Raw genomic sequence first — 17,778 nt, 5'->3', positions numbered from 1 at the left:
CCCCCCCCCCCCGAGTTGGAGTCTCACTCTGTTGCCCAGACTGGAGTACAGTGGCCGCTCCCAGCCACCGCAGCCTCAACCTGCTGGGCTCCGGCGATCCTTCCGCCTCAGCCTTCCGAGTAGCCGGAATTATAAGCGCATGCTACCATGCCCAGCTAATTTTTTGATTTGTTGTAGAGATGAGGTCTCGCCAAGTTCCCCAGGCGGGTCTCGAACCCGCGGGCTCAGGCAATCCACTCACCTCAGCCTCCCAAAGTGCAGGATTACAGGCTGAGCCACCGAGCCCAGCCAACATGTATTCATCTAAGTGACCTGGTGGTCCCTGGACCTTAACTCCTAGTTGTAACAATGTTTACTTTTCTTCTAATTAACCTACCATATAGATAAAGAGAATGAGAAAGATATTGAGCCTAAGTGATTTCCTGATTCAAATATTTTATTAATGAAACAAGTAACATTAGTAATTATCTATAAGGGATTCTGAGGAAAGGGCTCCCTGCTTGGTATAGAACTAATAATCTAAGTACATAATAAATAATTGTATTATGGGTAACATTATTCTGGGGTTTTGCTTGCTTTTGTCATGATTTTTTACTTTCTTTTCGGAAGATAAATGTAAAACAGTCACAATCTATAAAATGTGTTTGAGAGAGTTAAGTAGATATACCCCCCCAAAAAAATAGTTATGAAGTGGAGATTAGAGTTTGGAGCTCTGGAGTTTCTTGCCTTTAACTAGGTTATCTTTGATTTTTTTTCCTGAAATTACAGAATTTGTTTGGTTTACCCCTAAAAGAAATACAGACTTTTTTCCCCCAATGACTATAGCCCTCCAACTAAACACAACCTCAGTCTAAAGCTACTGAAACTTTCCAGATTTTCAGTGTTAACAATAGTGTTTGTTTTTCTGATGGGCAATATATAGGTGTGTCGTATAAACTATTTTTGGTGCAGACCTGCTGGTTCCATTTTTGTCCAGTGTTTTTCTTGCAGTATAAAGTGGAGCAACCCTTTCGGGTCCCCTCCCCCCCAGTCACTGTGGGAGCTTTTCTGTCCTCTCAATAAATCCTGCTTTCAAAAAAAAAAAAAAGTATAAAGTGAGAACTATTCTAGAATATATATATATATTTTTTTTTTTTTTTCTATTCACTTGGGCTAAAGATTAAGGACCATAACACCATACATCACATTTACAGAATCTGTTAATTATCCTTCTGTTTGTACTTCAGCTGGGAAGGCTAATTGTTTAAGAGGCGGGATCTCAGAAACCATTAAGAATAAAAAACTTGTTGAATTTTATAATCATGTGTTTGAAGACTAAGTCAGACTAAGTCCTCAAATCAAAGCAAAGGTACTTATTTAGCAATTTAAGGATTTCTTTGAAATGAATTCAGAATTAAAGTTAAAACAAAATTTTCATGAATTTACATATTTTGTTTTTTATATACATACCGAACACATTAATTATATTATTCTGTGGTTTTGCTTAAATGTAGAGTAGGACTACACCTTATTCCTGATATTCCCATCAGCTAAAACTGAACATGGCATGACACAAAAACATTCACTAGAGTCTTGTTAACTGAATTACAGTATATGATTTTTTGAGCTGTATTCTTTCACAGAATAGCTGCATTTAAGTGAGAACATAACACATTTGTGAAACCTTTGTGAAGCTTGACATACTACTCTTCATCTTCCTGATCCTGAAGTACATTATAGACCAGGAAAAGAATTTTTAATTATTGAGGGAAAAAAAGACTTTGAGGTGGAATTAATGAATGTTATTTCTTTGCCTCGTTTTTTACTTTTCAGAATTTAGCTCTCTGCTGGGCCCCTGGATGAGAAGCCATTCTAACATAATAATATTTCTGGGAAGTTAATCTGTTAGTTATTCTGGGATTTTCTTGATGTACTCTGCATTGAGAGATACCAATATAATGATAGTGCAACAAGAAATCAAAACTACCACTAACATTTATGCAGTTAATATACAAACAGTTGAACTTACCACTGAAGATTTCAGGAGGTAAAAAGAAAAACAAAAGCTTTTATAGCCAATTCAGATCTGTGAGCTGGCCACAGAAGAATCGTGGTGGATATAAAAATAATTTGCAGCCGGGCTCGGTGGTTCAGCCTGTAATCCCGCGCTTTGGGAGGCTGAGGTGAGTGGATTGCCTGAGCCCGCAGGTTCAAGACCCGCCTGGGCAACTTGGCGAGACCTCATTTCTACAATAAATCAAAAAACTAGCCGGGCGTGGTAGCTCACGCTGTAATTCCGGCTACTGGGAAGGCTGAGGTGGAAGGATCGCCGGAGCCCAGCAGGTCGAGGCTGCGGTGGCCGGGAGCAGCCACTGCACTCCAGTCTGGGCGACAGGGTGAGACTCCAACTCAAAAAAACATAAAATAAAATAAAATAAAAGTAATTTTCCAGGAGCACAATGATCAGTAATATTAGCTTTAAAAAATGACATCTTCCAAACAACAAAGCATTAGTATCCCAAGGGCAAATAACCTTAAGTCCTGAGTAATATTCAGTATCTATTCATGGAATCTTTTTTTTTTTTTTTTTTGATTGGGGTGAGCCAAGGTCTCACTGTCACCCAGGCTGCCAGGCTGGAGTGCAGTGGTGTGGTGGCACGATCACCACTCACTGCAGCTTCAACCTCCTGGGCTCAGGCGATCCTTCTGCCTGAGCTTCGGGAGTAACTGAGACTACAGGTTCACGCCACCACACCCAGCTGATTTTCTGTAGAGATGAGGTCTTGCTCTGTTGCTCATGTTGGTCTTGAACTCCTGGGCTCAAGCAGTCCTCCCACTTCGGCCTCCCAAAGTGCTGGGATTACAGGCATGAGCCTCTGCACCCAGCCTATTTGTGAAATCTTTTTGAGGGAGGAGGATAGAGCATACCTCTCAGAATGAGTTCCTAGAGTATATTGCAACAAACTAACATATTAGAGTAAATATCTTGAGGCATAAAGAGTAGAGTGGGAAGAGAAAAACAGGCTGATTGAGCAGACCTTTCTGCACATTCCACTGAAGTCAGATGGTCCAAGAAAGTGTGTTCAGATCTCATAGATAAACGAATTGCGGAAATGGAATTCTGTAGACTCTTTAGTTACTATCTGTATGGATCGACCCAGGAACAACTCATCTGTCTTGCAAAAGACCATTAGTTATCTAACCATACTTAAGTGGAAACGAGGTTAAAATAGACACCTTCAGAAGATCACTGGTTGTCTGTCACCTTATGCCATCAAGTTCTGGCCTCTGAAACCTATTTGAGAATCTAATATATAAGCTAATAAATCCTTGTAAGAAGAAACAAAGCTGTCAGTACTTCAACCAAAATTGTCTTATCCCTTTTTATATTCTAAATTATTTTCCTTAACGATGTGGTAAATGTAGGATTGGGGAAGTACTGGCATTTTGGCATCACATTTGGTACAAGCAGACAAGGTCATTTTTTAACTTTGTTTTTCCCAATGCAAAAAAAAAAAAAAGATATATAACTATAGTTTTGCATAGTTGTAAAATTTGGCTTGACCGCATATCTGATGATTTTTAGTAGGACTCCTTGCCAGTGTACTGAGCTTGAATATGAACAGAAGATATAATTTATGGAGCCTGTAAGCCATCCTCTTTCTGCTTGGCAAGTGTCCCTCTTCTCCCTTGAGATTAGACAGAGGCAGTTCTACCTTGTGGGAAACCCAGCTTCTTTTCTAAGTGGCCTGCGCAAATTAGATAGGGGAAGAGGAAGAGATAAGGACATTCCCACATGATTGACATGGTTCATGTGTTCCAGAGAGGCAAGGTACTTTTTTAAGGAAAAATGTGAGAACTCTGCTAGCTGGGCAGTTTTCATTTGCTTTCACAAAGTAAGCTTTATAGTTTTACTTTGACGGGGAAAGAAAGGATAGATACACTGATCATTGCATAGAATGAGAGTTGTTTTGGGGTTTTTTTTGAGAAAATTTTGTATTTTTTATTGATATATCATAGTTACACATATTTTAGGGGGTACATGTGATATTTTGATGCATACATATAATATAATGATCAAATCAGAGTAATTGGAATATTGTCACCTCAAACACTTCTCTTTTCTTTGTAGAATAAATTTTTATCCTGGAAAAAAAATTAAAGTTCTATTATTTTTTGATAGTTATGGGGTCTCCCTCCCACCTTGGTCTCCCAAAGTGCTAGGATTTCAGGCATGAGCCACTGCACCCGGCCTTCAAATTCTATTAGTTTTAAATTGGACTTTGGAAAATTTCAGAGTGCAAAAATACCATCATGTTATTTAATCAGTGCTTCAGCATGAAATGCATTTAAATCAGTTTGAAATTTATCTTTGATTAAGAATAAGGACCTAAAAAAGGCAGCATCCCCAGTCATGGCAGTAGTAGTGAGCTAGTATCCTTCTAAGTTTTGTGTGTGTGTGTGTGTGTGTGTGTGTGTGTGTGTGTGTGTGTGTGTGTGTGTGTGTGTGTGTTGGAGTCTCACACCATGGACCAGGCTGGAGTGCAGTGGCATGCAGGCTCATGGCCACCAGCATCGACCTGCTGGACTCGGGCAATCCTTCCAACTCAGCCTTCCAAGTAGCTGGAATTAGAGGCGTGTGCTACCACACCCAGCTAATTTTTTTCATTTATTGCAGAGAGGAGTTCTCACAAAGTTGCCCAGGCTGGTCTCGAACCCGCAGGCTCAGGCAATCCACTCACCTAGGCCTCCCATAGTGCTGGGATTACAGACTGAGCCACCGAACCCGGCCTAAATTTCATTTTCTACAAGGAATTTGACCTTTCCATCATGACCATATAGCACATTGTCCCCTTTCTCAGGGGTCATACTTGTTTCTGTCATTTTACCAATTCAGAACAGTAATTCCCTAAGATTTCGGCTCTTTCAGCCTTACAGCTCAGAAGTGGTATTTTTGTGGTGGCTGCTCTGTATACCCTTGCTTGCATGTGCACATACTCTAAGGGAATGAGAATGAATTGCACAAACCCAGGGAAAATCGCAGAAGTTATTTTTTTAGATTGATGTATCTGTGAAAGAAGATAGAGGAAAAGCAAGTTTTTAAAAAGTAGAAAATGAAATAGGGGTGCATTATTTAAAGTTATGGAAGATATGATAGAAGAACCGGGACTAGATAGTTCCCTTATTGGCACACAGAGTATACACGCATTTAAAGGAATGTTGCCTTTAAAGACTGCAGTTTGGAATTCTTTTTTTTTTTCTCTTTTTTTCCCCCTTTTTTGGAAATTCTTTTAAAATTTTCTACAGTGAGTAGACATCTGTGGTCGAAACAAAACACAATTGTTTTTGAAAGGTTTACGTTTGTGAGAAACTATCCCCACTCTCCAGATTCTCTGCTTGATTGAAACAGTCTTCCTTCTGTGACTGGCGGTGTTGATATGCTTGTCATAGGAGGAAATTCTAGCCCAGAGCTAGCGCCATAGCCTACTGACTAGGGGTCTCCTAGAGCTCCAAGAGCCTTCCACAGCAGCACTTTGGTGTTTAGCCTTTATCCTTACAGAATTGTGCTCATTTAAGATAAAAATAACGCCAGATGGATTCACTTTCTCTGATTTGTCTAGCCAGGCTCCAACTTCTATATGGTGCTATACCACGTAGGCCTAAACTCTGAGCTCTAATCTTTTTAGTAAGCTAAAGTTTGCTTCAGCCACTAAGCCCTTGCTCTTTACTCTTCTTTAATTATTTCCTGGAAATAGTATTAGAAACAAAGAATGTGTACTATATTTGTCATGTAGCCATTACAAACATATTTTTCAGCGATACATTATGTCGTGAATAGTACTCACAATAGGTTGCTAAATAAACAAACAGTGTATCAAGCGAAATGTGAGTTAGGATTCTGTTCAAAGTTGATTTGTGTAAACTTATAAAAAGACTTGGCAGAAATTCACCAAAATGCTGTAAATGGCTACTTCTTGATGGAATACCTATAGAAGTATATGCAGTTTTATTAATTTTTTTTACTTTACTTTTATTCCCAAATTTTTCAGAGTAAGATATATATCATTTTCATAATAAGAAACATAAAGCTTTATTCATCTAAAAACCTCTTTAAGAGAAATAAAGGGAAGTGGCAGGAATAGTCTCTGAGGAGGCCAAGGAAGAGTCAGTGTTTCTGTCGAAAGTAATGCCAGGCCTTGCTTCTGTTGACTTGCAGATTATTGAGCTCCTTATTCATTAGTTAGGTCAGAGTGTCCTGTTGATGAAAATTGCCAGGCTGGTAGCATGCAACAGGTGCAGACCTCTGCCGTGCAAGCCCTGGGAGTGTATTGAGAACTGCCAGCACTTGGCAGTGCTTTGCAACTCTCACAGCTGCTGTGTATCAAGCAGACACTGCTCTAACACTTCATGTGCTGTGATGTGAGATCCGGTACGCCCTCTTCCTGCACACCCCAGGCTTTGACCCACCACCAAATGCCTGGCCAGAGTATTGTCACGAGCACTGTCAAATGAAATCCAGGGCAGGAGTCAACCATCATTTAATGTGCTTCCAGAGAGAGTCAAAGAAGTAGCTATTCATCCAGGGTAGAGGAAACAGAAGAGGAAAAATGTAGAGCAGGTTCGTTATTTAAGAAAAACACAAAACCGATATTACAACTAAGAATTTGAGAGAGGCTTTGGCTATGAGTCAGGTGTGTGGTGTTATGTAAGGACTTATCAGTCGCTGTTTAAGAAAAATATCGGCCAGCCTCTGTGAGATGAATGAGGGGAGCTTACGCCAGGATGAGGCAGAACTAGTAACAAGGTCTCTCATCACGTCTCTCAGCCAAGAAAAACATGCATCTTCTCCAGAGACAGAATTTTTCCTCCATTCCAGGAGGCAAATATATGTACTTGAAATATATGTAGTCTAGGCTTTCAATGAGCAATTTTCACTAGCAGTTTTTTGTAACCTACTCATTAGTAAAAAGAGAAATCGTGGGGTAACTTACGGAATCTTTCTGCATCAGGAATGTCATCTCTGTAAGAACAAGTCAGTCCTGTGCCTAATCCCCTGCCTCAATACAGGACTCTCGGGCTAGTGTGGGTACACTAGGCCCACATACCTTTCTTATCACCTAGAATGTGCAACAGTACATGGAAGTGTTTCTGTTTATATAATCCTGAAGATGTCAATAATGATTAGAAGAGCTTTAGTCTTTGGTCAGTTTTCTTTGGCTTGGGGAAGCATACAGAATATTTGAACTTCTCATTTCAGACTGACCTTGACTTTCCTTATGTTTTTTCCACCTTAGATCATCCAGCCCCTCTTAGAACTTGACCAAAATAGAAGCAAATTAAAGTTGTATATTGGACACCTGACAGCCCTCTGCCATGACCGAGACCCCCTGATCCTTCGTGGACTCACCCCACCAGCTTCCTATAATTTGGACGATGACCAGGCAGCTTGGGAGAATGAGCTGCAGAAGATGACCCAGGAACAGGTGAGCCTCTCACTTGAGCTTTGACAAGGGCCTGCTAAGATCCAGCCGCTATTCATTTGGGCACAGTGGGAGCTCCTTGGGGAATTCAGTGTTCAGATTCAAGATTTTGGGGTGTGGAGAGAATTCTTGGTTTGGGGAATAGTTACAATGAAAGCCTGAAACTCAATCCTCACTATGGGTAGACACAGGGGCCACATTCTAGAAAGGACCATTGCCTGGTTCAGACTGGAGTGCAGTGGCATGCTCACAGCCACCACAGCCTCTACCCACTGGACTCCGGAGATCCTTCCCCCTCAGCCTTCCACGTAGCCAGAACTACAGACGTGCACTACCACACCCGGCTAATTTTTTTATTTATTGTAGAGATGAGGTCTCTCCAAGTTGCCCAGGCTGTCTGTTCTCGAACATGTGGCTCAGGCAATCCCCTGACCTTGGCCTCCCAAAGTGCTGGGATTACAGGCTTGAGCCACTGTACCCAGCCTGAGTCAAGATTCTTTCCAATGACTGGTCTTTGACAAATAGTTGGCATTACCTTTTGAAGGAAGTGCCCCTTGATTCTTGCTTCAGTGCAGCTCACTCTAGTGTTAGGAAGTGCTGACGTGTTAGGGGGAGCCTTAAGGACAGCCTGTTACATGCCTTAGGTCATTACATAGAAATGGCGGCCACTGAAGGAAAGTCTGAGTTAAGGATGTTTGGATTAGGGATTTTTGACACGTCAGTAGCATGTGTGTTCAGTTGTCTCTAGGGAACTGTGGGTTACGACATAGACATAGTCTTGAGTTTTTAAGTAAGAGAAACTTTAGGTGAATTAATTGAAGTTAACTAATGTCTGTTCAAGCTGCTATAACAAAGTGCAACAGACTGAGTGACTTATCAACAACAGATATTTATTTCTCACAGTTCTAGAGGCTGTAAGTCCCAGATTAGGGTGCCAGCATGGTTGCTTTCTGGTAAAGATTCCCTTCCAGGTTGCACACTGCTGACCTCATGACCTAATAACCTCCCAGAGGCCCACCTGCTAATACCACCTCCTAATACATTGGGGTTGGAATTTCAACACACGGATGAGGAAGAAGGTTGCTAACATTCAGTCTATAGCACCCCCTGTGCTGCATTTTCAGTTTAGAGTCACCTGTAAAAATCCAGTGTTTCTTTGTTTTACATGTTGTGATTTTTAGCTCAATAAAAAAATTATAAGGCTAGGCTAGAGACAGGAATCGTGAATAAAAGAAACAAAGAGAAAACAGGATAAGGAGATGAAGACAGGGATAGAGAGCAGACATGGAATGAGAAGAAAAGAAACGTTGGATAAACACTGAGAAATAGAACAAGAGAAAGAAAGTCAGGAGCGGAGACTCACACCTGTAATTCTAGCACTTTGAGAAACTGAGGCAGGAGGATCACTTGAGGCCAGGAGTTCGAGAATATCCTGGGCAGTATGGTAAGACCCCGTCTCCAAAAAAAATTTTTTTAATTAGCCAGGTGTGGTTGCGCATGCCTGTGGTCCCAGCTGCTTGAGAAGCTGAGAGAGAGAGAAACAGAGCCGTTTTAAAATACTATCCACCTTTTGCTACTGATTTACAGATAGACATTGATAACAGATAGACCCCTTTATAGACTTAGTCATACCACCAAAAAACTAAAGAAATGCACAGTATTGAACGTTTACTAAAGCTGACCAAAGTTTTGAAGGTATACACTATTTACAGCCAAATACTTCCTATTTGTTAAGCATAATTTGTTTACTTGTAGCGTGTGAGGGAAAATTGTGTAAAATACAAAACTTCTGTGGTGTGATGTTAAAGAGGGCAGTGACAACCCACAAGTCAAAAAATGCAAACAGGCCAGGTGCGGTGGCTCACACCTTTAATCCCAGCACTTTGGGAGACCAGAGCAGAAAGATCACTGTAGGCCAGGAGTTTGAGATTAGCCTGGGCAACATGGCAAGACTTGTCTCTAAAAATGTCTATTTTTTAATTATCTGGGCATGGTGGCATGCACTTGTAGCCCCAGCTACTCAGGAGGCTATGGTGGGAGAATCACTTGAGCCCAGGAGGTCGAAGCTACAGTAAACTACGGTCATGCCCAACAACTCCAGCCTGGGCAACAGAGAGAGACCCTCTCTCAAAAAGAAAAAAATAAAAGGAGACGAGATGGTCAGAGCTGCACTTGCTTCTCCATGATATAGATATTTCCTAACAATATGAAGACATATTTAGCAGCCTAACTGGTTATCCAAGATACCACATTTATTTGATTTGAAAAGATAATACAGCCAGGCTCGGTGGCTCAGCCTGTAATCCCACGCCTTTGGGAGGCCAAGGTGAGTGGATTGCCTGAGCCCGTGGGTACGAGACCCACCTGGGCAGCGAGACCTCATCTCTAATCAAAAAATCAGCCGGGTGTGGTAGCGCATGCCTGTAATTCCGGCTACTCGGAAGGCTGAGGCGGAAGGATCGCCGGAGCCCAGCAGGCGAGGCTGCAGTGGCCGGGAGCTCCGGCCACTGCACTCCAGTCTGGGCAACCGAGTGAGACTCCAACTCAAAAAGAAAAAAAAAAAAAGAAAAAGAAAAGATAATGCCTACTTCTCAAAGTTAGCATGTTGTCATAGAAATTGTAATGTCTTCCTTTCTTGAAAGAGAAATTTGCAGAGCTGCATTAAATTAGATGTCTAATAACCATTTTTGATATTAGTAACCATGTGGCAAAAACGCAACTGAAAATGTTAATTAGTTAATGAATAAAAATGAGACTGAGGTCAGACTCAGCAGCTTAACCTGTAATCCCAGCACTTTGGGAGGTCAAGGTGAGTGGATTGCCTGAGCCCATGGATTTGAGACCAGCCTGGGCAACTTGGCAAGACCTCATCTCTACAATAAATAAATAAAAAATTAGCCAGGCATGGTAGCATGTACCTGTAGTTCCGGCTTCTTGGAAGGCTGAGGCGGAGGATCTCCTGAGCCCATCAGGTCAGCACTGGGGTGACCGTGAATGTGCTACTGTACTCCAGCCTGGGAGACAGAGTGAGACTCCAACTCAAAAGAAAGAGAGAGAGAGAGAGACTGAAAGCCCACTGGAAACATGGCACATTTTAGAAACTTTTGCTTCAAAATTGTGCAGAAAAGCAGTGCTTCTTAAAGTACTAAGTAGCATAGTGGTATGTCAGAGTTTAACTGACATTAAGTTATTCCTTTGTAAAGCAGCTTGTCTTTGAAATGGAAAGTGTATTTTTACTCACTCCTGTATTTTAAATATGCCTAGATGGACATGACTTGGTCTTTCTAAGGGGGAAAAAAATCTTCAGGGTGAGGCCACTCAAACTGTGGTATTTTGTTATGGCAGCCCTAGCAAACTAATACACATCTTTTAAAAAAAAATTTTTTTTTCTGGGTATAGACTTCTTGGTTGACAGGCTTTTTCTCTCTCTCTCTCTCTCTCTCTCTCTCTGTCTCTGTCTCTCTCTTTTAATTGAGTCGGGATCTATTCTGTTGCCCAGGCTGGAGAATAGTGACACAATCATGGCTTACCCTGGCCTCCCACTCCTAGGCCCAAATGATCCTCCCACCTCAGCCTCCTGAGTAGCTGGGACTACAGGTGCACACTGCCATACCTGACTGATACTTAGTTTTTTGGTAAAGATGAGATTTGAACTCCTGGGCTCAAGCAATCCTCCTACCTTGACCTTCCAAAGTGCTAAGAGTATAGGCATGAGTCACCACATCTGGCCTTTTTTCTCTTTCTTTGAAAACTTTTTAAGATACTGTTCCATTTGCCTTTGGTTTACATAGTTTCTTTTGAAATCTGCTATATTCATAAAGTTTTGGTTTGGGGTTGGTTTTTTTTTTGGTTGGTTAGTTGTTTGGTATACCATGTTTCTTTTTTCTCTGACTGCTTTCAAGATATTCTCCCTATCTTTGGTTTTCAACCATTTGATGCTAACGTGCCTGATTGTGTTTGTCTTTATATTTGTCCTGTTTGAGATTCTCTGAGCCCCTTCTCTGGATCTGTGTTTCCTTATCTTTCATTAATTTTGGAAAATTCTTGGCCATAACCTCTTCAATACATCTTCTACCCCTTCCTTTCTTCTCCCTTTGTTACTACCATTATGTATGTGTTAGATCAGTTGATATGGTCCCACATCTCTTGCATGTCTGTTCTGTTTTGTTTTCTACTTTTTTTTATGTTTGTGGATTTTATTATTAGTTTGATAATTTCTATTCATCTATCTTCAAGTTAGCACAGCTTCACACAAGATTTCTTTTTGTGTGTGTCTCATAATTTTGTATTAAATGTTAAATATTCTGAGTAAAAAGAACAGTAGAGACTGAGGTAAATAACACTCATGTCTGGAAATAAGCATCCCTCTTTTTCCGTCAGGCCATTCGCATTGGAGACTGAGTCAGATAAGTCACTACTGGGTTGGGGTGTGTTTTTGCTGTAGTTACCTTCATTGCACCACAGGCTTTAAGTTTTCTAGTGGTGAACTGCCACTTTCTTGTGCTTCATGTGAGCTCCTGAGTGCCGATTTTTCTGTTTTCCTGCTTCATTCCAGTTTTCAGCAGGTCCTGCCTGCCTGCACCACGGACGGCTCTCTCTTCATGCTCTTGTCCTTCTCCAAGTGGAAGACAGCACTTGTTACCCAAAGCAGGACTCATGGCAAGGGCGGCAACGGCTTCCTTCTGCTCCAGTCTGTCTCAGTGTTCCAGTCCCACCCCCAGTGACTGACAGTGCCTCCCACTACTCAGTGCAGGCCTAGACTGTATACTGATTTCCTACTCCTTCCCCAATAGCAGCTTCTGCTTTGAATCAGTTCATAACTGGGGGACTTCCTGACTCTTTCCTGGTGATAGTTTGCTTTTGCCTAGTGTCAGCACCAGAGGTAGGGCAGGTTTTCTTCTCCTTCTCTAGTGGCAGCTGACTTTTGCCCAGGAATAGAGGCCATGAGGCTTGCCTGCCCTACCCCCAACCGCACGCCCCTTTTCCTGTCAGAGCGTCGCCAGGCTGCAGGCACTGAGGGGTGTCTTACCCTTCCCTAGCACATGGTTTTAGCTTCTTATCAGAGAAGAGTCCAGGGTGCAAGTGGGCTTGTAAGTCGGGTCTCCCATGGTAGCCAGCCACCACCTGTGCTCATGCAGGCCAGGAGCATGGATAGGTGTTTCTGGGATTCCTGGTGCACTCTCGGCATTGACAGGCCCCACACACTCCTGTACCATACAGGGAGGGCTGTCTCTGGTTTCCTGCTCAGCACCCAATCCTTCCAGCAGAATGCTCAGTGGAAGCCAGTGAAGGCTTGGAGAGCGGGCAGGACTCCCTGTGTCCAGTGTTCCAAGGAATTCTCATCAGTCAAGCTGGCCCATATCTGACCTCAGGACTTTGTTTTTTGTTTGGGGGATTTTCTTCAAGTTGGAGTCTCCCTCTGTCGCCCAGGCACACCCATGGCTACTGCAGCCTCAACCCGCTGGGCTCAGGTGATCCTTTCCCTCAACCTTCCAAGTAGCTAGAATGGCAAGGTATGTGCCACACCCAGCTAATTTTTTGATTTACTGTAGAGACGAGGTCTCCCCAAGTTTCCCAGGCTGGTCTCAAACCCGTGGTCTCAGGCAGTCCTCTCACCTTGGCCTCCCAAAGTGCTGGGATTATAGGTGTGAGCCACCGCGCCTGGCCAGGAATTTGTTTAAATCATGGTTTTCTTCCTGCCTACTTTATGAGCACCACCTTGTCCTCCTGTGCTTTGCCAGAAATGTGGCTGGTTCTTTCCTCAGATGGGCTCGTCACCCTTGAATTCAGTTCACCTAGTTACCTCTGGACCTCCATTTTCCAATGGCTCAAAAAAATTATGATTTGGTAGATTGCCCAGCCTTTTCTTGTTGTTGGAGTAGGAGCAATATTCGCTTAGGGCTTTCTGTTTTCTAAGCAGAAGTGATACTCCTTGTAAACTTGGATTATTGTCAATGTACAGGGTAAAAGAAATGCACAGAGGGCATTATTTTAAGGCTTTCAGCATCTCCTGGTCCTTACACAAAGTCTGCACGTGTTTACACAAAGCTCTCTTTATCCGACACCCTCAAGTTCTGCTTACTTGGACAGCTGTAGTCTATTAAGCCTATGCGCCAGTATTTTTTCTGTACATTTCTGTACAGAATACATATGAAAGAGAGATGATGAAAACAGCTCGCTGCATATACATCCTTAAGCTTTTTGAGTGCTGATAGGTAGCTGGTACTTTAATTTGTGCTCACCTGGATAGAGGATATGGACTGTTTGAATAACCAGGGAATGAACAAGGTAACTTCTCATATCCTTAAAGAGTGACAGCATGGGATTCGGAAGGTGTTTGCTCTGCCAGCCCAATTTGGAAAATCTCTTTTGACCACGTAGAAATAAAACCCAAGGAACATATTCAAGGGAATAATCCCCATATCTTAAAATCTTAAAATGCACAATATGCTCTCTCTCACACTCACACTGACACACACACATCCACACATGCATGCACATCCAAACATAGAGTGGCAAAGTAGAAAAAATAATGACTCTGGGGTCAAAGTCTAGCTCTGTCACTTTCTGGCTTCGGGACATTGAGCAACTCTTAACCTTTCAGAGTGCCAGTTTTTTCAACACTAAAATAAGTCTAATTCCTGCCTTTTCTACCCCAGGATTGCTTTAGGCTTAATGTAATAATATTACCTAATGAGTTACAGAGAAACACTCTGTAGTGGCAAATTTAAAGGAAGTGACTGTCAGCCCATATGTTCAATCATGAATCACTTCATCAAAGATTCTTCCCACAGCTACTTAGGCTTTCTCAAGTTTGTTGTCCTCCCCCTCTTTTAAGGCAGTTGCACGTTTGGCGCTTGTTCTTGTACAACCCTTAGTAGTGTATTATAAAAAATAAAAATAATGAGTTCAGATACATTGGAAAGATGAAAACATGTTATCTTTAAAAAAAAAAATCCAGAGATGAGAATGTAACAGTTTTGGTCAGAGTTAACTGAAAAATTAAAAATCACTGCTATGAATAGACTCAAGGCAGAGCCTGGGAAGGAATGAAGAAGTAAAGTCTTATCACTGTATCAGAATTCCAGAATGGTCCATTTAGGAAATATGATGATGGATGTCTTTTCATTCCTGGTACTACAAAATTAACTGAACTGGTGTTAGTTTGCTCCAAGTAAAGTGTTCCTTTTTCAAAGTTAAAGATTATTTAGAGCCCTGGAACTTCCAAGGTTTTTTTTCAACCTATCAGACTCCCTGTGGTAGATTATTGATGACTATAGGATAGCTAAATAGCTAGATGGCAGAATGTGATGAACTCCTTTCTAAACTTTGCCTTGAATCTCTTCATAGCAATGGCTTTTCATTTTTGAATTTTGTAAGTCGATCTCCAAATTTTAAACTCTTTGGAGTTGTTTTCTGTGGGTATGGTATATTTGTGTGACTTGAATTAGATAAATAGCTATTGGGGACATGGACGACAGACAGACGTATGTACATTAGTGCCACATGCTGTTGTTGTAGTTCAGGGTACTGTGGAAGTTAAGGGCACAGGCTTTAGAGTCCATCAGACATGATCTGCTTTTCCCCCCTCCACTTCCTGTCTATTTGATACGCATTTTCGTCACCTCTCCACACCAGTTCCTACATCTTGCAGTGGACTTAATGTCATGAGAATTATAATGCCTGTTGATGACAGTTATTATTGCTGTTACCATTATCATTATTTTTAGTTAATATTTCCCCAAGAAGCAGCCGATGAGCCCCACATTAACCTTGGAATTTTGCCTTGTTCTAGAACTTGAGCATGGAAAATTCCGACCTTACATCTAGTTTTATCTGGGCATTCTTAACTCAAGTTTCCTGTCATTCTGTGTCCATGTTGTGATCCAAGAGACAGTCTTAAACGTATATATTTTAGGATCACAAAAACTATTTGCAGAGGAGTCCACAAGGCAGTTTCCCCTGTGAAAACCTTCACTGACTATTTTCTACAAAATATACAAAGTATTCCCATTTTTGCCTCCAAGCTTTTTTCTTCTTTGTGTGTAGGTTGTATCAAATTAATTTAATGGAATATTTCAAGCATTCAGGAGTGTATAAAGATTAATATAACATTACCCTTGTACTCAGAATTAACAATTATTACTTTGTATATCTGCTTCAGTTCTTTTTTAAAAATGCTAAGTAGGCCGGGCATGGTAGCATGTGCCTGTAATTCCAGCTATTTGGAAGGCTGAGGTGGAAGGATCACCAGAGCCCAGCAGGTCAAAGCTGGGCTGGCCGTTGGGTGTGCCACTGCACACCAGCCTGGGCAACAGAGTGAGACTCCAACTCCAAAAAAAAAAAAAAATACTAAGTAGGCCAGGCACAGTGGCCCAAACCTGTAATCCCAGCACTTTGGGAGGCCAAGGTGAGGGGATTGCCTGAGTCCACAAGTTCAAGACCAGCCTAGGCAACTTGGCAAGACCTCATCTCTACAATAAATTAAAAAAATTAGCTGGGCGTGGTAGTGGGTAGCCTGTAGTTCCAGCCACTTAGGAGGCTGAGGCGGAAGGATTGCCTGAGCCCAGCAGGTGACTATGAGTGTGCCACTGCACTCCAGTCTGGGTGGCAGAGTGAGACTCCAACTCACAATAAAATAAAATAATAAAATAAAATGCTAAATCTAAGGGATATTGTGATATAATAAGAGATATATATTTGATCTCTGCCTTGCCAGAGCTCCTAAAACTCTTGGAATCTTCAGAGCAAGAAGAATGTCTTTTGTATGGTAATAAGATGACCAGTGGCTAGGAGCTCTGGGTGGGAAGCTGATTGCCAAGGAGGCCAACCGTGTAACTGGGGGACTTTCAGTGCAACACCCCAACCTCAACCTCTGGGGAGAGCCAGGGGCCTGAAGGTTCGCTTGATCGCCCATGGCCAGTGATGTAATCAGTCGTGCCTACTTAATGAAGCCTCTATCAGAACCCAGAAGGACAGTGTCCGGACAGGGTTCCAGATAGCTGAACACAAGGAGGTGCCCAAAGGGTGGCGCGCCCGGAAAGGGCATGGAAGCTCCATGCCCCTGCCACATGCCTTGCCCTATGCATCTGTCATCCAGCTGTTCATTTGTATCCTCTACAGTATCCTTTGTAATAAATGGGTAAACAAGGCCAGGCATGGTGGCTCAAGCCTGTATTCCCAGCACTTTGGGAGATGGAGGTGAGAGGATTGCCTGAGCCAAGGGTTCAAGACCAGCCAGCCTGGGCAACTTGGTGAGACCTCATCTCTACAATAAATCAAAAAATTAGCTGGACATGGTGGCATGCACCTGTAGTTCCAGCTACTTGGAAGGCTAAGGCGGAAGGATCGCCTGAGCCCAGCAGGTTGAGGCTGTGCCACTGCATTCCAGCCTGGGTGATAGTATGACTCCGACTCAAAAAAAAAGGGTAAGCATAAGTAAAACATTTCCCTGATTTCTGTAAGCCGTCCTACCTCATTAACATAACTGGAGGAGGGGATTGTGGGAACCCTAATTTATAGCTGGTCTGTCAGAACCACAGGTCACCACAGGGGCTTGCAATGGACATCTGAAGTTGTGGGGGAGGAGAGTCTTACGGGATGACTCCTTAACCTGGGATCTGATGCTGTCTCCAGATAGATAGTATCAGAGTTGAATTAAATTATCGTTGTTGTCTGCTGGAGAATCTGGTGTCAGAAGTGTGGTGTTGAGTGTGTGAGAGTAGCAAAAACACTTTGGTTTTTTCTGTCCCTGGTAATAGTCTTCTCTGTACCTCTTCTCAATTGTAACCACTGTCCTAAATTGATGTGCATCTTTACAGCCCACATTTTTGCCTTTTTAATCACATTTCCCCCTCCACTTTCTTTTTGATCTGAGTTGACTTCACGAAGTCTTTGCACCTGTTCCTGCATTTTGCAAGTCCATAAACAACTTGCAGTATGGTTTAGTGTGGCATAAATTTGAAATATATGGTATCATAGTGCTTAGACTTGCCATTCATTATTACTTACTGAACCCAGGCACTTCTAGTCATTTGGTGTTTGGAGAAGAGACATTGTTGAAATTTTTCAGAGGGTGAATCTTAGACCTTTTTCTGTATGGTCCTAAAGCCCTAAAGAAGCTCTCTTTAAAAAATTAGATTGAGAGCCGGGCTCGGTGGCTCAGCCTGTAATCCCGCGCCTTTGGGAGGCTGAGGTGAGTGGATTGCCTGAGCCCGCGGGTTCGAGACCCGCCTGGGCAGCGAGACCTCATCTCTACAATGTATCAAAAAATCAGCTGGGCGTGGTAGCACATGCCTGTAATTCCGGCTACTTGGAA

At 42.3% G+C, this 17,778-nt stretch overlaps 1 protein-coding gene across 1 annotated transcript in view; it reads left to right on the top strand.

Moving 5' to 3' along the window:
- LOC103262235 (ELKS/Rab6-interacting/CAST family member 1-like) overlaps positions 1-7,607 on the top strand; it is a 33,416-nt gene extending 25,809 nt beyond the window's left edge. Inside the window, exon 2 of the mRNA XM_021713281.1 lies at positions 7,275-7,607. Coding sequence (XP_021568956.1) covers positions 7,275-7,487 — 213 coding nt within the window. The 3' untranslated portion in view covers positions 7,488-7,607. The remainder of the gene's footprint in view (positions 1-7,274) is intronic.
- Positions 7,608-17,778: the final 10,171 nt, after the last annotated feature.

This window comes from Carlito syrichta, unplaced genomic scaffold (genome assembly GCF_000164805.1).
Source record: "Carlito syrichta isolate Samal-C Ts95f unplaced genomic scaffold, Tarsius_syrichta-2.0.1 Scaffold304400, whole genome shotgun sequence".
NCBI lineage: Eukaryota > Metazoa > Chordata > Mammalia > Primates > Tarsiidae > Carlito > Carlito syrichta.
This window is presented reverse-complemented; position numbering and strand designations above follow the sequence as displayed.